Source organism: Mchenga conophoros, linkage group LG12 (assembly GCF_057382185.1).
Source record: "Mchenga conophoros isolate Kocher_MC1m ecotype Shallow Benthic linkage group LG12, M_conophoros_male_GT1.1, whole genome shotgun sequence".
Lineage (NCBI taxonomy): Eukaryota > Metazoa > Chordata > Actinopteri > Cichliformes > Cichlidae > Mchenga > Mchenga conophoros.
Genome location: NC_140537.1, coordinates 18,813,656 through 18,834,991, shown reverse-complemented (window position 1 = coordinate 18,834,991; position 21,336 = coordinate 18,813,656). Strand labels below are relative to the sequence as shown.

At 42.3% G+C, this 21,336-nt stretch overlaps 1 protein-coding gene across 1 annotated transcript in view; it reads right to left on the bottom strand.

The window, feature by feature from the left end:
- LOC146562431 (single-stranded DNA-binding protein 2) overlaps window positions 1-20,393 on the bottom strand; it is a 56,720-nt gene extending 36,327 nt beyond the window's left edge. The window contains exon 1 of the mRNA XM_085294159.1: window positions 20,096-20,393. Coding sequence (XP_085150285.1) covers window positions 20,096-20,151 — 56 coding nt within the window. The 5' untranslated portion in view covers window positions 20,152-20,393. The remainder of the gene's footprint in view (window positions 1-20,095) is intronic.
- Between the last annotated feature and the right edge of the window lie 943 nt (window positions 20,394-21,336).

Genomic DNA, 21,336 nt, shown 5'->3' with positions numbered 1-21,336 from the left:
AGCTGATTATACCAACATTTTTTTCAAGCTCATTAGAATTGACCACACTCTGTTTTTGCCATATGTACTGTATTTCCATGTGAGTTTACAAGTTTCAAATAATTGTTGGACCCGTTTCCCATTTTCCTACCAAACTATAAAGAAATGATGGAGTGGTACAAGACTTTTGCAGAGTACTGTACTGTTGTATATGACGAAAGACGATTCAAACACACATCTGAGAAGCCTTAAACATGATGCATCGAGCGCTTTGAGCTGGAGCTTGGAGCTTTGTACGTTAGTGGGTTCAACTTTCTGAAGGCATGAAGCCATGAACGATGGCCACACTGGGACAGCAGCTGTCCTAGAACACCCCCACCCACTGAAAGGTGCTACCAGCTTGTTGTAGCAGATCCAGACTCTTACACCGAAGTAAAAATAAACTCCCCAGACAGCTCTGTCTGCCTGTCTGAAGATGATGGACTGCACACCTTTCTGCTATGCACACAGGTACTCTGTCTGTGGCCCCCACCTCCTCTGTCCCTCTCCTTTATTTCCATCTTTCTTCATTGCTTTCATCCTTCGTCTACCTCCCCCTCCTCTCCCTTTCACTCTGTGCCTTTTCTGTCTTGGTTTCGTCTTGCACCCTTTTTTATTTTTTATTTTTTACAGAGGCCATGTTTGTTTAACGATGAAAGGACGAGGAGGGAACCTCTTTCCGTCTATCCTTCCCCTCCAATATCCATCTCTTCTTCCACATGTCCCCTCTCCTCCCCCCGTGGCCGGGCTGTAATGTGTAACCAAAGAGATAGAGACAGAACGTTTCACAGGGACAAGGTTAACAGAACAATGAGAGGCTTGACAAAACTCTTGACACCTCGACAACTGAACATGAATAAAAGATGTGCCCGATGTGTGTGTGTGTTTTTTTCCAAGGCGCTGCACAACCCCCGAACATTTCTAGGAACGAACTTGCTCCGTCGCTCTGTTCTGCTTCGTTTTCCTGTCAGCCTGTCGAAATCTGTCACTCCCTCCTGTGAACCCCACCGCCAGCCACTGCAGCATCAGTATAGAACTATTTATTAATACTGACAGATCGCATGTATCTGCAGTGAATACATTCGTAGCGATGATGACAACCTGATGGGCTGCATGAATGAATTTGTTGTGTCAGTGGGAATAAATAAAGAAATGAAAGCTTGTTCTCAGCATGCACCAGTTTGTTTTCAGTCAGCTATCTATTACTATGCTAAATACAGCCTCGCATGGTAGCTGCCTCGGATAAAGACTTAAAGGTTTTAACCTATGATTGATTTCACAGAGGCTCCGCGCTGTGACCTTTGGTCCTAATAGAGAGGTGGGAATCGAAGGAAGTGAGGAAACCTAGGAAAGGTGGATAGAAGAGGGCAGTAGTGGCAAAGGTGATGCAGTTTTTTTTTTTTTTTTTTTTAAAAAAGAAGTGAAACCACAGGTACATATGCTATTACAAGTTTTGGAGAGGTGATGAAAGAAAGGGAAAAAAGAAGGAAGACTTGGTTCATTTTTGACCTTAAATACAGGGAGTTTAAAGGCGTAAAAGCTTGCAAAATACACCCTAACACCCTCCTTCTCTTAGCACACACCAACAGGTGGAGTTTAAACGTGGCTGATAAGCAGAAAGCAACAGAGCAGATATTGGTAGCACTCGATATCTGCCTAACTTTAACTCACAACTACTCATTTCCTCCAAGACGAGTGATAGGCTTTGAAAGCACTAAATCCCTTCATGCTGTTGCCTCATTGTTCACTTACCACTTGTTCAACTTGCTCACTTACCACAAGCAGCTACAAGGAACTCGGCAGGACGACGGAGCCCAAACACTGAGCAGAGATAACGTTTGAGGATTAGAGGATGGGGGACTGTTCAAGGTTAAGAATCCTCTAAATTTGACACATTAAAATGAAAACATGACAATGGCTCTCCTGTCACGTTAAATAAACTGTCACTTTAAGTCATATCTGTGGGCAGCAGTGCTCAAATTGAGGCAGCCAATGATTTTCGAAATGCTCCCTGACTCCATATTAGTCCATACACACTGAAGTTTTGAGGCGTTTGCCCTTGCTGACGGACACGCACGTTTCTTTCCATTTCTTACCTGACTACTCTGGCAATTTCTGTTGTAAATATGAAGCACTTTACATTAATCAAAGCTGCAGCTAGAATGATTAGAGTGCTGGGCCCCTCCCGCTTTGTTTCCACTCCATGCTGCTCGTAAGCGTGTGCACAAATGCACTTCTGGGCGTGTTTTGCGTCACGGTGGTGGTTCTAGCAGAGAAGGCATAGGCAGAGGAGAGGGGTGAACTTTCAGGTCTCCAAGTGACCCATTTATCCTTCAAATTCAAGTGGTTCCGTCTTCTCTGAGTCACATCTAATTAAATTCATATTTCAAGCTGAACCCCATCCCGGCTGCTCTCGCAAAAATCTACAAGACCAGACAGCTGCAGCAAGCTCAGACAGTCAGAGACTGAGCTTAGCTTAATGAAGGCAGCAGGCAGAAACACTGACCAGTTTCTACGCAGTCTTGTAACAGAGCCGCTGTTGCTGTTACCAGGCTGTCGAACAGAGAGGAAATCAGGGAGAGGAGAGCTATCTCGGAGCTCAACCACAACCTCAGCTTAAAGCGAAGACATGAAGCTTTTTTTTCCTCAGGATCAGCATTTAGGAGACCAACAGATCACTGCTAATCAATTTACTGCCATGGCGATCAAAGTCTGGCAGAGCTTCAAATCACAACAGGCAATGGTTTCAGTGATTAGGTTTGCCTATTATAGATTAGCTTCAGAATATTTCACCCTTGTTAAAGATGAAATGGAAAAGCGATTATACTTCTGATCTGAATCGACACGTTAAGTGACATATATCCAGGACTCAATACTGTGCTGACATAGCCTAATTACATATTTGACCAGGAAAATCAAATTAAATGTTATATAAGTGAAAAGGGAAGCAATCAAATCCTTACTGCCAGTAAGCAATCTTCATTAATGATTTTTAGCAGTCTGTATTACCAAAACTGCATTATTGGGAAAACTGCTGGGTGCCGGTCCTGTTGTAGTTCCACATTACTTACTTTTAATGTTTTTGTTTAAGGGAGAAATTTGCACAAACGCCACACAGCAGAGGCAGCGGCGTTTAGTATCCTCTGAATAAAGTGCTATAAAAGTATCTTACTGCACAAATGTTATTCAGGTGTGGGCAGTGGCAGGAAATCAGTTTCTCCCTGCAGAAGGTGTTGAATGCAAACTGTGTCCAAAATGGCAGTTAGAGAGTTTTGCGGCAGGAAATATTTGATCAAAAACTCAAAATAGTGTCTGTGCAGTTTATTCCAAATCCAATCAGGCAGTCTTGCCCCTTAGCAACCATGGTGGTGACGCCCCCGGGCAGTTACTGCAGGCTCAGAAACCCGGCCAGTATTCAAATACAGAAATCTCAAAATGAGGCCAGTTTTCGCTTCAGAACCTGGACCTGAGCATTTCTATTCGCTTATCTTTATAAAATCAACAAAGAATCAAGAAATGCGAAAGCCACCTCACTTATGATTCAACTACTATAACTACCAAGATAAACCATCATCCTCTAAACACACACATTGCAAACCATCAAAGTATTTGATGCATGCATTCCCCCCCCGCTCTGCCCTCAATCATATGTCCGCTCTTTAAATTGGCACTTAGTCATCAAACCTTTGAGAACCCCTGATTTAAATGGATGGAGCGAGAGGCATAACTGCAATTTCAATCACCACCACCACATAAAAAACGCATGTACAGAATAATCAAATCTGATAATAACACAAAAAATAACCCCAAATATCCCCCCCTCCACCCCAAACATCCACCTCCCCCACAGGGCTTTTTCGTTCTTATGCACAATGTTTTACAACACCCACACACTTGTACCAGTACAAAACATGATTGGCCTGGTATTCAGCAGCTCAGCTGTTATAAAACAGACGATTGGCTTTTTGGAGGTAGCGGTGGATATGTGTCAGGTGACTGCCTTCTCTGGCGTTACACAATTTTTCCTTAGACCTCTATTCCACGCTCCTCAGCTTTTAGTTTTAGTTTAGTGACGTTGAATTCAAAAGATTTTTGTGCAGACGAAGAGTCACATTATGGGTGAAACACCCCCTTTTTTTAAAATGCGAGAGTGCAAAGAGGCTGAAGCAGAAATGGCTGCTTCATGGAGAAAGTTGCTAACTGTGGTTTTAGATTTTGTCAAGCCAGCAAACACAAAGAGAGGCTGGCTTTGCTGAACTTCATCATAGTGATGAAGTTCCAGGTGACCGTCATGCTTCTGGTCATCTGGTAAATATATTTAATTAAAGTTTTCAATTCAACTGACTTTTCAAAATTTATTTTATAGCAACAAATCACAACAACAGTTGCCCCAAAGCACTTTATATTGTAAAGATAAAGGCCCTAAAAGCTACTGAGGTAAATACCTGAATCTTTAGCACTTCAGTTGCAATTTTGCAATAGTGTTTGAAACTTTATCTGTTGTTCCTTTGTGTTCGGAAGAGAAGTATTTATTTCAACATTTGCAATCACTAATCTGAGCTTTTCTCCCACCACATCATTCTCACTTACTTCCAGCGTTTTTTTGTCAGCTTAGCTGCTTCTCATTCAATTTCTATAGTCTTATACACCCCCGATTCTAAAACTGTTCAGATGCTGTAAGAAATCTAACTAAACACAGAATGCAAATCTCATAAACCCGCATTTTATTCACAATAGAACACAGAAAATATATAAAATTATTATACAGAGAAAATTTACTTTTTCATGACAAATATTAGCTCGTTTTCAAGTTGATAGCATGAACTAAAATGCAGATGGGACGAGGGGAGCAACTACATTTCAAGTAGTACTAAAAAGAAACCGCCGGAGGAACAATTTGCAACTAATTAGGTTAATTGGCAACAGCTCAGCAGCATGATTAGGTATAATAAGGGCATTTCAGACAAAACGATGGGCAGACGTTCAGCAACCTCGAAAAAATTATCTCTGAAAATTGTGGAACAATTCCTTAATATTTTTTCTAAAAGGAAAATTGTGAAGACTGAGTATCTCATTGTCTACGGAAAAGATTCGGAGAATCTGGAGAAATCTGTGAACAAAGGACAAGGCTGAAAATCAATACTGGATGCTCGTGATCTCTGGGCCCTCGGGCAGCACTGCATTCAGAACAGGTTAAAGCTCTATCATGCAAAGAAGAGGCCATACTGTATGTAAACATGATCCATGATAATGTCTTTTGAAAAACCTGCGTCCTCACAGAGGGACCATCCGGCTTGTTATCGGTGGTTGGATCAAAAGCCTGCAACTCCCTGGTATGAGGGTGAAAGGTGTTTACAGGTTCTCAACATATGCACACGTCATCTTTTCCAGGGAAGCATATTTTAGCAAGTCAATGTTAAAAGAAAGAAAGAAGCTAACTTTTTGAAACAAGAAATCACGCCCCCCTTCCCGGTCATCATTATCTTCCAATAAGGCAAACACAACCATGATTATTGCCTTGAACCTAACAATTAAATAAGCACACCTTTAACGATTAATTCCTGTCACATCGTTAAAACAACTATTTCGATGTTACTACAGGTTTGGACACATACTGTAGCACTTAATCTGCAATACTCCTACACATTCAGCAGGAAAATTACTTACATTCAGTCTAGCCTTTAGAAAAAAAGAAAAATGAAATGCAAGTAACTGCTGGTTTTCTGCTCAAGTCATACAGAAGATCAAAATTCACTGAAAGTAAATCTTTTAATTGAGGCCTCGGCTCTTCAACCTCGGCTGAACGAGGGTCCAACACTGCGTTGCTCTAGGAATGTGGCATTTGCACAACGTACGGAAATATTGTTAAACGTTATTATAATTATATAAGTATTTTTGAATGTAGCAACTGCCTGACATGTCTAAAAATAAATGTGTGTGTGTGTAAACGAGTGAAAATAAAAATTCAGTGCAGTGATTTACCGTTCTGTCTTTCGAGGAACAGCTGGAGATTAGAGCCTCTCTATGCTGTCAACCAGGGATTAACTTGCAACTTCTCTCATGAATTGGTCAAACACAGGTTGGACACGTGATCAGTACTCTGAACATGTGTTCAGTACAGAGTTGCTCGTGTATTAAACAACCATAAAAAGATAAAAAGACATACATTCATATAGGAACCATATCCCTCTGTCGTTGTCAGGATGGAGGAAAATTACAGAGAAAAATTAAAGAGGAAGAGAGCGATGGTGGGACAGGAGTATAACAGAGCGAGATGAAAGGTTTTGGTGACAAGCAGAGAGAGAAGAAGAGGGATTAGAGAGACGGAGAGGGAAAAAAAAGGATGGAGGTGATGGGTGCTAGCGGATGAGCCCTGAGATGAATCCTCATGAGATCTGTAAACTTTCATATTCTAATGTTGAGGATTCTCACCGAGCGGTGTCTCAGTTAGTCAAGCACCCTGCTGTGACCTCCTTCTGCAAATTAACACAAAACCCTGCAATGAAAAAAAAAAGTCTACGGAGCTACAGTAGAAGTGATTCCTACCGTTTTTTGAAGAGAAAAAGCAAATGACTACATGCTGTGCTGAAATCATAACATACAGGATGGACTGGAAGCTACACAAGCGTAGCATGCCGTGGTGTATGCGCTGGATTTCATTATATTTTTATAAACGCATTTTAAAGAGTCCTGTGAAGAGGTAATATCAATGGAAAAGTAATCCTATTGAACCAAGTCACAGACAGGAAGTTATACGCTGTAGTTATCTCCTGGATATGCTTACCTACACACAAAAAAAACCCAAAAAACCCACTAAATTAGCATCTTAAATCTCTGCTGTGTGTTTTCACAGCAAAGAATAATTTTAGCAAATGTGCCACAGTGAAGTAGAGCTGTAGTGTCTTTGAAGCGCTTTGCTTTCAAGCGACCGTACACGAAATAAAAAAGCAATGAAAGCAATTTTTTAAAAAAAAGTTACTCCTCCGAATTCAATATAATAGCAGTAACACTGCAAATTAGACCTGCAGTAAACTCCAGCTTGGTGAAAGTCATAATACATAAATGTGGACAGCCTCATTCTGAATGCTCTGCTTTCATTTGTGTGATGTTAATTTAAAAAAAAAAATGCAATCCCATCACTCAGTGCCTTCCAGCTCGTCTCAGTGAGGATCTACTTTAGCGATCCTCTGCAGCTTGACAGCCGAATGTTGAGATTTATTATTATTTTTTTAGACTTTTGCCATGTTACATAATTTTGCAGCATATGTGACTGATGCAATACAGACAGTGACAGCAGTAATCACAAGTATAGAGGAAGGCGCCCTGCATAAAACTGAGCCACTTTACCAATTAGCATCATGCAAATGCTTGATTAGAGACTGGTCATCGTTATGTCAAAGCAGGCTTTAAATATAGGTACAGAACAACCACATGGCTGCTTTTTTATTACCTGACTCACAGAAATTCTGAGGCAGGTACTGAGATCAGCATTTGGGAGTGCTAAAAAAAAAAAAAAAAAAAATTTAACAAATCAACACATTTACTGTTTTTTAGTTGGATTTTTTTCTTTTTTATTAATTATCACCCAGCCACCTAAAACACACAATGTTTTACACCGTTTTCGTTACATCCTTGAGACATCCTAAGTGATATCACACCCCAACACACAGCGCTGGGCCACAATGGCAACACAAATCACAGTTGAGTTGGAGGTATGATCGTAAGCGTTATCGTCTTCGTCGTGCCGAGCCTACACTGAATGCTACGGGATCCATCTCTCCAAATCAAGCCTCTGTGAGGCTCCGGCAGCTCGGGCTCCTGATGAATCTGGCGAGGACAGAGAGGGACCCCGCCATAAAAGGGAGCGCGGCGATCAAGCTGCTGCCCCTGCTGAGGACAGCCCTGTGTGTGACAGCCAAACACTTTCCCTGATTAATCAAGCCTAGCAGCGGGGCTTTATGTGCCATTAAGAGCCCTGCTAAATGACTTCACTTCATTCATTAAAGTGGAGCATCCTCTGCGGGTAGAGCAGCTCCGCTCGCCAGACAGACAGACAGACAAGTGAAAGCTTGGAGGAGATGGTGGTGGGGCAGCGATGAGGGTGGTGGGGGCACAGAGGCAAGATAAACAACGACAAATATAGACCCATTACAATGCTGAATTATTCATCTTATACGCAGAGCTTCAGGAAAACAACAGAGGGAAGAAAAAAAAACAAGAGTCCAAACAACCATGGGGCTTATAGAGTCTTTATACACCAAAGAATATCATTAACACAGGACTACTTATGCACACACCTTGTCTGGGAAAGGTACCACACTGGGATCACGGCCAAATCACTTTAAATGGAAAAAATCAGGTTCCAGTAGACTTATCCGTGAAGCGCTTTCATTAGGTAAAGGTATAGTTTTAATGAATCTGTGCAGGGGGAGTTTGACAGCTATAGGTGCGAGTAAATAAATCGCTTGAAAGTGTTGTGCGCCGCCTACAGCACATGTTAATATAAGCTATTCTCAGAGCACAAATTCATACAGGATCAAAAAGTCAGGCAGAAAATTCCAGAAAGGGAAGATTACAGAAGGGAGAGGCAATGATGCACCCCGACAGCACTGAGAGTGGACAAAGATTGGTAATTTACCAGTCAAAAGGGAGATAAAGATGGAGGGATGGAGAGAAAGATAAATAGATAAAGATTAGCAGCAACAGGAGATCCAGGGGGCAGAGAGGAAGAGAGAGACAAATGAGACTGAAGAAGAGGGAGGCTGAAAGAGAAAGAGAGAGGTAGAGAGTAAATGATTAATGAAAGGAGCTGTGGAGGGAGGTCAGGACTGAGCAGAAGAGGAGTGATGCTGCAGCCAGTGAGCAAAACCGAAGAGGACAACATTATGAGCAGCCGCGCTGCTGTCGCTCACCGTAACACAGGATTTGTAAAAGGGGAACCAAATGCGACTCAAAAGAGCTTGAGAGCACGCGTTGAATCTACTGAATTTGCCAAATTCACTAAATAAGGCTTTTTTTTTTTTTTTTGCCTTTTCATGTTTAAACACAGATTCTAATTGGCCGTAATGCCTTTGAGAGGCTTTTATTGTTATTTAAGCCAAAGACTGGCAAAAATACAATGAACACTTGCGTGTGGATAAGTTTGCGTCACTGTAGAGAAGAAAACTTTGATCACCGGTGATGATTTATTACTTGACAAAACTGTTCAAAGACTTTCATTAGATCCTTTAACTTCTTGCAACATCTTAGTCAAATTCATGCCTTAAATTAATCCCCAACTGGCAGTGTGCTGTGGCTCTATTGCCGGGGCTCACTGATGCATTTCTAATTGGCATTTTTGCTGATGGTCACAAGTTAAATCTATATTCTCCATTACCCTTCCACCATGTCCCCTGGGATCTCTCTAATGGCTCCGAGCACTTGAATAGAGATATTTGTATAAAGTATATTCTCTCTGATGCCGACTCGTCTCCGCACGGGCTTACTTCAGCTGCAGGTTTGGCGTGTAGCTGAGAGTTTGGGAGGAAAAAGTTCACTACCTCTTTGAAGATTAACAAAACACGTGTTATAATCCAGCATGGAAACAGCCTGAGGAAAGACACTTGTAGTAAAATAAACTGTGTTTTATCTGCTCATCTTCAGCGTTTCGTCTGCACCGAGATGGTCTCACATGCTGCTTTACAGAGCAAATGTTTGTCGTAGCCTTTATCCCTCTCGTTCCACATCACATAGTAAAGCCCTTGGTGAAGTTTTGGCTCAGCGACAAGCCTGAATGCTCTATAACCGGCTCGGCAAAAAAAGACCCCAAAAAACAAAACACTGCAGCCAGCGCTGGTTAAGAATGGTTGAGCTGAATGACGCTAGCTGTTACAGGTTGACCAGCAATTTCGCAATTAGCTGATAAACCACTAAGATGGAGGGTTACATAGTTTGAACGTTAACTCTTTACCTCTTGAAAGTCTACTAAGGAGGAAACTCTTTTCCAACCTGAGCATTTTGTGTCATATTTCAGGCTGTCTTATAGAACAAAATGACTGGCTGTGCCTCAGAAGTTAGTGAGGGTGGTCTCTGTCTAAGCAGCTGCCCTCTGAAAAACCCAGAAACTATTCTAACGGTCACCAACCCATGTCTTAAGGATACAAGGAAGGTCATAAAATATCATCTTTATAGCGGAAAAGAGTTAAAGGTAAAAACTCTTCTTGACTGTAAATCATAAAGTAGTTTTTCACTGAAACCTTGCTCCAGCAAAGATGAGAAATTGCCAAAGGTGAGATATCATGTGTTAAAGTCAAAAGAATGAAGCTCATATCCTGACAGAGAGGAAGAGTCCTGCATTCTTTGGCTCACCTCAGTGTAGACTCTGTGTTTACCTTTCATTAACTAGAGATCCCAGAATCCTCTCCTCCCGCAACCTCCCTTGGGATACTCCAATACAAGGTGAAAATAAATGCTGTAAAATAGCTGCTTGAACAACAAATATTAAAAAAAGCACAGCTTATTATGTTTGAATTATAAATTATTTCATAAATGCTGATGAAAGACTAAGTCTAAGTTTTAGTTTCCCGGATGAATTCTAATTACAGATCGCTCCGTAATCTATGTGTAAAACGGTTTTATTAACATATCTCTAAAAGGCCCAAAATATTCCATTTAGAAAAGCTGAAAAATTCCACAGTTTGGGAACTACAGTGCACTGCAAATGCACTGACACAGGATATGACTAACACAAGAATAGCGTCAGCTCACGACATAAGCTAAGCTACAGGCAGACAATGATAAAAGCCAACTAATCAAGATACTCTAACCATAATACAGCTGCAGTTGTGAATCCCCACCCTGTGCTCTAAGGACAGAACACACCGTGTCCTCAAAAAGCTACACCCAAAGGCCGTTACGATCACATGAGAAACAGTCGAGAGACAGAACGCCGTCTAACCGAGGAGAAGGGGGGGGGTTGCAATTAAGACTTGAACAGAAATGTAAAAAGGAAGCAATGCTCCCTGCCATATACAAGCACAATCAGACAGAGTGAACCAGCTCTTGTTCTGTCAGCAGTGCAGAGACTCTACTGTATCACAGAGCAGACAACAATGCCCAGGGCTGAGATAACAGGAAATGCCAGCTTATCAGAGAGGGGAGAAAACAGAGGGAGATGGCGAGAGAGCGTGATGAGTAACTCACTGTTTACCAACAGTGTAAGTGAGCAAAGATTTCTGTTGTGTCCTTCATGTGAAAGTCTGTCATTTACACATAAGTTTCAGCCAGTGAGTTTTCCCCCCCTCCTGCAACTGTAATTTGTTTGCAGAACATGTAAAGTGGATAAATCAAATAATGGGGTAGGCAAATCCATCACTTTCTTAATTTGAGTTCCATTTCATTGGCTTTGATTTGTTCAGATTGAGTCACCTCTCGTGGGGAGTTTGTTTAATTTCACAGCTGAAAGAACACCAATGATTTTTAGGAGAGTTTTCCTTGTTCAACTTTCTCTACAAGCTATTACAGTAAATCTTGAATGCAATACAGCCATAAACCCCGGAATATTAAACTGCTGTTTACAGAGAGAACTTTGATGGCGACACTTAGTGATCATACTCGCTTAATCACTGCAAAAGTCTGTTCTCAAGAGTTTACTGGAAAATACGAGAGTTAAAGCAACATTATGCAAGAATAAAAAAGGAAATCGCTTTTCCACCACGACTGGAAGTGCGACTGATAAATATGAGGTATGCGAGAGAGGTGGCGTTCACACAGAGGCAACTGAGCCATTCAACAAGTGGAGCAAATTCATCCCCGTCATTGGATTAGGAGGACTGGAGCTATGGTTTTACCCCTACTTTATGCCTTCATTTTACCCACCAATAAACCAATACTTGTAGCAATAAGATAGTTCAAAAGGTGATTTAAAAAAAAAAAAAAAAAACAACATAAATGTAGTATTTATTTAAACAAACCATTATGGTGTTTAAAGAGCAGTACATATTCAATATGAATTTGCTTTTTGTTGAAGGAAATTCAGTTTTGCTTTGAAATTCATTCCTAATAATAAAAGTATATTTAAGAAATAAAGAGTAAAAAATCCTTAGTAAAAAGTCTTCACCAATAAGAATTAAAAAGAAGAAATGGGAAGGATTTTTTTCCACCACAAGAAATATGATTTTTCTTCATTTGTCCTGTTTTATATCTGGGTGGACATCCATTCTTCAGACAGCATTTAGTTGTTTAGACATGCAATCACTCAATTTCTTTATTGTTCACCATATACAGCATTTTTCTCTCTTGCTTTCTTCTGTATGCACACACTCTTGCCCAAACACACTGACACTGTGGCATGTATCCACTGCCATTCCCTCTACTGAGCTTGGTCTGTCATTCAGCAGCACGCAGGACCTGGAATGCGACGGCGTGGGACGCGCTCCTCTCCTGCTAGCTCCACACATCGTCCGGTGGCACACAATCTTTGTTCGGCTCGCACAATACAGCATTCCACAATCAACGACAATTAAAAACAGAGGGAGAAGGAGATGACTGGGAGGACTGCACCACTCTAATCTTATAGGATTTGAATTCCTGTCTACGGGACTCTAATAGGCCTCTGTTCTTTTGAACAACAAAGCTTCGAGATGAGATTGAAAAAAGCTGATACAGATGAAGGCAATCTGAAGCAATTTGGGGAGAAATGTGAAGCTATTAAGGCCTGTATGAAGGCTCTGGAGGAAGTAGAAATAAATGACTAACCATTCAGAGGAATGTTTTTCTGTAACATGAGGTTGTAAAAATTTGCAGAAAATGTATGCACCAAAGTGTCTGCAAATTACAATAATTAAAAAACACACACACACAGAAAATATTTTTTTAAAAACACACTTTTTGTACACAATATTTCCAGCTAATTCACGTGTAGCTAGCACTGGATCAGAGTTGGTGAGTCCTGCTGCGTCCCTGTTGCCCACCTGGTCTCACTCTTTTGTCCTTCCTGCTCTTCAATGGTAGAAATTGGCATTAAGTGGACTTTAAGCGATTTAAATCGTAAACACGAGGATATTCCATCTTGGATTTCACTGGGGAGAAATGAGATGTCACCATGGACTTTGCAGGGATCAGTGGGCAGACAGCCTGTCATCTAAAGACGATGCATCTAAAATAAAAGAGGACAACTCCATGGCTTTACTTCTCAGAAATTAGCAGGGACAAGTGAGAAAGAGACAGAGGAGAAATGAGGGCAAGGTAGTGAGGAAGCAAAGAAAAATAATGTGTTTTTGCATGTGGGTGCAGGAGCGAGAGAGGGATAGAGAGAGAGTGTCTGAAGCAGTTCCGAAGCCTGGTCGTCACGCATGCTTAACCTTGCGCTAGTGCCTGTGCGATGCAGCTTGCATATCAATGATGGACGAATATCAGCAGAGAGGCCTCCAACCAACCTCCACTATACTCAGCAGGCTGAGGTTGGGGGGGGCAGGCAGAGCAGCATCTGCAGCTACACTACGGTGCTTACTACAGCAATGCGAGTTATATCGGGTAAGGGAAGAGTTTTTGTAAATGTAAGTGTGATATTTTAAATACACGCTGATTTAAAAAGAAATTAAAGAGTGCAATATGAAAATACTGCTTTAAACTGACAAACAAAAACACGCTTTAGATCATCTAAAAGCACTCTTGGCCCGAGTGTGTGTTTCCATTAATGGAGTTTACTTTTGCCTGGAGCTCTCCAGTCACAGCCTCCCTCATTTCTCTTTTGTGTCTCATCATACCTAGAGGTGGAAGATCTGGCCAAAACATGTTTTTTAAGTTAGTCTGGGTAATTTCATGACAAAACAACATCAAATGCCATGAGAAAAGACTGCCTGAGAGACAAAACACCTTTAAAACTGGGCATTTGTGCACAGCTTTAAAACCACGAGCGGCACAGCAGCTCTAACTTAAAGAGTCAAACGAGAGAAGAGAAGAGAAGAGAAGAGAAGAGAAGAGAAGAGAAATGATGTGATAATGTGTTTCTAATTAAAACAAAAGCACTCAGGGACACCCATGGGGTCCTAAGGGACCAGCACAAGGTGATAAACTCTCTCATCCTTAGCCTATTTTTTGGGAAGCGATAAAAGAAATTCAGGATGCCATGCCCTCTTCTGTTCTTTTCTCCTTCTTTCCCACATGCTATCTGATGCCGACAGAGGCCTTTTGTCACGTCGATCCTTCCCAAGCACCCCAAGGCGTCCTGTGAGGGTGCCTTCTTCAGGGTCCTGTGTGTTGATTGACACCTCAGACCTTTTTTTCCTCCCTGCGTCGATCAGAGGCCATTTCCCTTCTGCCTCATACAGCTCAATAAGAGGCCGCCGCTTTGATAGCAGTTCTGTGGCAAGTTACATCTCTGGCAGAAGGGATAAGAGAGAAACTAGGAGGGATGCCAGCAGATAAAAGAGGACTTTTACCAGCCTTCTATGTGTTCAGCAGGTTAAAAAGTGTTTTCTATCAAAGCCTTGTCAAACTGTCATTATCACTTTGATTTGAAGAGAGCTCTGTATACCCCAGAAAGAAAATACACCAGAGCTGCATTTCTCCTCTGGTTTTCTTGTAATCCCAGACTGATGCTAATCTAAAAACACTGTGGCGATTACACTAGAAGCAGTTTTAAGTTGCTATCTTTCACTGACAGTCAGTGTTGGCGAACGCAGACGACAGAGAGCGGTGACAGTTCTCCGTGTTCTAACAGTTGTTCTCGAGGCATCCCTTGAGAGCTGGCAAGGCTATTAGCTGTGTAATGATCACTGGATGTTGTAGTTCACATCCACAATGGCAGCGTGACAGACAGATGGAGGTTGATTTTGAGGGATGAAGCATATGGAGAAAAGTGCTGTGAGCAGACAGCTCAGATGGGATTGCAGGCTAACACATGTAGCATCCTCTCTATTGACCAGAACAGCAAAGATTAATACAGATACGCAGACACGTAATCACGCACATTTATATTGTTCTTTATCCACTTAAACAAAAGGAAAAGCTCATGCTGAGGCCTACCACGTGGATCTTATGTATGGGGCTTATGCATGGGAGTTGAGCCAACAGAACCAGGTGTGGCCACTTACCAATGTAAGTGATCCATGGAGAGTGGGATGTGTGTATAGAGTGGGGAGGTTCGACACAGAGCCATTACAGAGCATTAGACCGTGCGGTCCTGTAGGACATCACCTGACCTCGTCTGACCTCAGTGAAAGAAAGAAAAACCTCTTTAATCTTTCTTTCATCCGTCCGTCCCTTTTCATTTTTTTACCGCTTAGCTGTGGAGTTTATTTCAAATTTTAAACTCTTCCAGCATTCATGTTTTCATGCTTATTTCCCATACTTAACCTCTCATTTTACCATCCAAGCTGACCAGCAACATATGTTTACCCTCGGGCTACATTCTTTTGCTCCTGCCATAACAAATAGGTTTCCTCTTTGTTCTAATGATTGCACCTATATCATTGCTCAAGGACAACGAAATGTAGTGAACAAAACAAGCAAAACAAAAAAAACCCCTCATCAATCATCAATTCATCAGGTGGCAGCTGGCATGGGGAAAATGTGATTCCCTGCACAGTTTATCCAATGCATTGTGAGCTTGCGGTGCGTGAGTGCATCTGGGAGAGAGATACAGCTATTTTTATTGTAGTTCCACTGTAATGCGACTCACTGTCAGAGCCAGAGTGGCAGCCTGAATTGCTTCTGTCGGATAAACACTCCCAGCATGCACTGCTTTGCCTCAGTCTGCGCAATGCTGCATTGGCAGCCTCCTGGCAGGATTTTGAGGTGTCTCGGTTTAGAAGTAGCTGTGTGTGTGTGTGTGTGTGTGTGTGTGTGTGTGTGTGTGTGTGTGTGTGTGTGTGTGTGTGTGTGTGTGTGTGTGTGTGTGTGTGTGTGGAATGATGATCCTTACAAGAGCAGAAAATGCTTAAGTCTGCACCAAGACTGATGCTTGGTACCTGAACCAGACTGAATGAAATGGCACATACCTATACTAGTTACACATTCCTATGCTATAGGTTGTTTGTTTTGTTTTTTAAACCCTGACTTTACATGATCTTTAGGAAACACCTGAAAAGCAATTTATAGAGCTGTGAGCACTGGAAAAATGGACAAAACAAGCATCTGTGAGCATTTGAGGCAGAGTTTGTTCCATGACTCAATACTCACTCAGGAAAAAGGAGAAAAGGAATTTGTACTATGTGCTGCAATGCAACTCAGTCAGGACCACAATCCCAGAACTATGTGGAATGTGTCCTCTAACTGCCAGCGACTGAAACCTACACTCGTTGAACAACTGCAGTACACAGTCAGTGGTCGTGTACTGTCACTCTGAATCAAAATCAAGCGCAGACCATAACACAGGTAGCACACAGAGAGAGAAGAGAGACCAGAGCAGTGTTGCTGTCTTAAAAGCCAGACAAAGTGTTCATTACTGGTGCAAAGGCATAAAGACAGCCTATTCTCAGATATTCGCGGACGTAGGGTATAAATACGAGAAAACTCTCTTTAAAAATGCATGCGTCAGGATTATATTTTTAAGTTTTACTCAGCATCAGACATCCAGATACACCTTGCTGCAAGTGGTCTGCAACTTGGGCTACTGTTTTTGCACACCTGAATATTTCAAATGTCTTTCTTTTGGGGGCTTTGAGCCTCACAAACAAAATCTCAGCTATCCTTCCTAAGCCCATGTGTCTCTGCGCCTTTCTCAGAGGCAGATATGTTCCAGACACTGTGCGGCACATCCAACTTGAATAATCAGCATGCGGTGACACCATAATTGACGAGTATGACAATATGTTTTTGATTATTATTGTTATTTCTTATGATTGGGAAGAACAATACTTTAAAACATTTCCTTTTCTCGCTCATCTGCTTCTCTTTATCTGCATATCCTCCAGCATGAAAGGTACAAATTATATAAAGGAAATTGATAAGTGATAACAGCTTTCCCCCTACCTTCAGCAAAATGTGCTTCAAATGTTTTGTGCAGTGGGTGTTTCTTAATGTTTGCCATGTAATATATGCAAATAAGAAAGAAAATAATAATTCCCACTACAATACTGTAAATGATCTTGCAGCTTAGTTACACTGTACAGAGAAAGTTGAATAAGATTTTAAATTCAAGCGTGACATCTGTGTTTGTAGTGAAATATAAACTTTTATGGATTGTTTCGCTCTCTCTTCAGCTCCTACCATTTACATCAAATACCTGCACACCCCTAAGCCTGGTCCTGCCATGGGTTTCTACCTGTTAAAAGGGAGTTTTTCTTCCCCACTGTCACCAAGTGTTTGTTAATAGGCAGGTGATCTGGCTGTTGGGGTTTTCTCTCTATTATTTTGGGGTCTTTATTTTGCAATATAAAGCACCTTCAAGTGACTTTTGCTGTGATTTAGCACTATATAAATAAAACTGAAATGAACTGAATTTTTATAGTGTGGACACATGAGATAGAAAAAAAAGCATATTCCCAAAATGCATCTCTAGCAAGGACAGACTACATGTTTCAGATGTTTATCTCTCACACACACACACACACACACACACACACACACACACACATACACACACATACACATACACACACATACACATACACACACACACACACACACACACACACAAACATAAAATCTTCAGAGGTCAGTTGTATTTAGAGTTTCTCTGTATCTACATGGGCGAGACGCCAGGGCCCCGTGTCTGCAGGGGTCCATTCTGAGGTCAATACTACAACACTGTAAACTAATGATCCAGCAAATTCCCTCAGTCCTACTCTCTCCCCTCCTCCTTCCTTTTCTCCTCAATCTGTTGTTGCCCTCTGTCTCTCCCACTCTCTGATCCCCTGCTGCGCTGCAGAAATGAGAAACAACTGAAGACTCGGCAGCGCCGGGCCTGCTCTGCTCCTCTGATACACACCACTGATAAACAAGGCTGCTTGTTAAGAGACAAATGAAACTTTTGGCTTCCTCGATTTTGTTGCCTTCCACTGCCTTTTCATCTAGCGTTTTCTTGACACGCGTTCCCTTCTTTTGTCGACATGGTCTTGGCTGTAATGCCCAATGGAACATCAATCTTGCGTCGAAGTGTAAACACAGATAACAAAATGATCGGCAAAAGCAAAGAAGTCTGAATTAACCAGGAAAAGTAAGAAGTTCCCTTTGAGCTCACCTCTAACTCGTGTACGCAATTTAAACAATCCGCTAGGTAGATGGCTCAGTTCCATTAAATAAATCGACTTTGATGTAAACGTTTAGTCACATAAAGTTAGTGTGTCTCCTCATTATAGCTTTGCCTCTTTGTTGTTTGTGCTGATGTACCTTTAGCAGCAGCTTGCAAATGTGAACTTCATCACAGGAGACTGCAGAACCACTTCAAAATCTTATGCCAAGACACACACACACACACAGATGCATGCATGTTTTCACACACAGTATCTCCCAGGCCTGGAGGAAGCTCTCCATCGGAGCCTCTGAGTCAGTGCACACGATAAGGCAGCGATAAGAGTCTCACTTTTCAGTCCTTTCATATTGATTTGGAATAAAGAATGGGGCTCAAGGGATGAACACTCAATCACGCTGTTGACCAATGGAGGCGAACTGGATTTAAAAGACACAATAAACGAGTTGCAGTATCTGGCAGTCAAAGTGAGACGATAGAGACAATATCTGCACTAACTTTGCCCTACTCTCACAGGTGGCAATAAGCTGTCCCTGCAGACAGGGAGAGCACAGGCTACAACTGTGATCACCCTGTCTGCAGGAAGCCTGGCCAGTGAAGCTGAATCAAGACATGCTCCTGACCCAGTGCATCAGGTGTGGGAATATCCTGTTAGTTCCCATGCATCAAAAAAAAAGAGGCTATCAACCACAGTTTATATTAACACAGCCTCTATTTTATGTCACTAACATGTCCACCTTCACAACTGACCTTACAAGAAAGAAAGAAAGAAAGAAAGAAAGAAAGAAAGCTCATTTCGACTGCTCTCTTATTCACATGGGGTCGCCACAGCGGGTAGCACCGCATATTTGATTTTTATGCCGGACGCCCTTCCTGAAGCAAGCCCCAAGAGATTTGTGTCTCCTCTTGGGATCGAACCAGGGATCATTTGCTGGTTAGATAAATGCGTAAAACACATGGAGCCATTGCAGCTGACCTTACTGTAGAATGTTTAAAAAAAAAAAAAAAAAAAAGCTGTTGTTTAATCAGGAGGGTAGAAAAAAAGCCCTCCACTCCCGTGTTAGTGGACAAGACACACAGGCAGTACAGCCATGACAAGCATTTCTATTATATAAAAAAAAAAACAAAAACAACAACAACAACAGCTGATATGTCAACACAAATTTGCTGGACACCCACAGTACGTGTCCAACTACTTTAAAATAACCGGATCGACAGTCTCCGTCTCCCCAAGCGCGACGACAGCGTGACTGTCCGTTTTCACAAGCCCCATCTGGGGCAGCTTGTAGCAGGACCGGACCCGCGGAACACGGCATCTGAAGCAAGGCAGCCTCTGTGCAAAGCAACACGCTCCAAACACAGCAGTTTTCGAGCGGTCAAATGCGCGGACTTTCCAGCTGCTGCCGCCGACACCAGACCTTGAACATCTAGTTTCTCTCTAAACTGTTCGATCCTGACCGCGTGTGTGAAAAGCATACACCAGCCAAAACTAGTAATGACTGAAGAAAAAAGAATGAACAAAATGAGAATGAAATCAAACAATCAACATGCTCAAGACGCCAAAACATTTACAGAAGAAAGGAAGGTGTTTGCTGGATTCGTAATTTATTTTTATTTTTAAAGCGCATTGGAAGTAAAATTCTGGCAAGGTGAAACAAGCTTGGTAAAACTGAACCTTTCCCGCTTAACAACATTTACAACCGGCAGATAAAATGTCTGTCTTTTCTCAAAGAAAACCCAAAGCAGTCAACTTTCTGAGCCGTGCACAGCGCTGAGCTGAGAGACCCACGCCGCTGAGTGTATCGCCTTGCGCCCTCCCCTCCCGCAGCTCTGTGTGTGACTGCCCCCGGCCGCTCGTGAACTTCCCTCACAGCCGCGGTTTCCTCCCCCATAAATAAAACTTACTTTTCTCTGGCTTGGCTGTCGGACGGCACGTTGCTACTCTTGCCTTTGGCGTACATGCTTGCAGAGAGCTCCGATTGTCACGCACCTGTCAACCCATCACAACCTCCCTGGGCACAGCCCCGTCACCATGGTGACACAAGCAGCGTCGTCTCCCATTGGATGTCCTGCTGTTCAGGACCGCCCGTTCTCCATGGCTACCGCCAGTGAGTGACAGCTGTGTGTCCACGCCCCCTTTCAGAGTAACTCCACCCACCTCCTCTTTCTCTCCATATAGCTCTCTTTTTCTTTCTGTGCTCTACCGTCTATCCTTCTGTCTCCCTGCCTGTCTGAAGTCTGTCTGTCTGTCAGCATCTATCCCCTTCCCATTCCCCTGATTGGAAAGGCTCTCCTGCCATGTAGTTTCGACACACACAAACACTCACACACACACATATCCTCTTGCTTAGTGCAAACTGAGAAGAGGAGGGGGGATTTGAAACAGTCCAACTAGGATTTTTAAACAACTGGCTTTGGATGCTCCTTTTATAGACAATCACACCCTCTACCGACGCACACGCAGCTCACTGCACAAACAGCTCCAGCAAATAACTGCTTTTCCATTGGTGTTTATTTACATAGGTGTGAAGACATCCAAACATGTGGGAAGCGGAGCATGTCGGGAACAGTCGGGCTCTACAGAGAGAGAGAAAACAACACATTCTTTTAGAAGATGCGGTTGCCTTATAAGCCTTCCTGTACATACATCATACGTAGTGCTGCTACAGTGCAGCTGCAACACCAAGAGGAAATGTTCGGGAAATCCGCTGAAACACTAATGTCACATCTGCTGAAAGACAGTGAGGGTGATGAGCATTAAACTTTGTAGGACCACCTGTAGGAATTCCTGCTACATAATGTATGTGAGTTTGATCAAAAGTGGAACCCCAGTCCTCACGTGGGCAACAGTAAAATGTTTGTTTGATGGTAATAGGAAACACAAGTTTGGATACATTTACTATCCAGTGTCTCAAAAGCACACTTTCATGCTTACATATCATTCTCAGTGCATTTACTTCACATCAGGTATGTCCTCTTGCTCTGTGACAGCTTGGATAAGCTATAGCGCCCTTGTAACTTTAAGATGGTTAAACAGTTAAGAAATAAGGATGGATGGATGTTCACAGAAAGTAAGCGCCTTTCTGTGGTCAAAGCCTGCAACTCTCACTTCAGGTAAGTTAGCAGCTTGCTGGCTTGATTTTGCA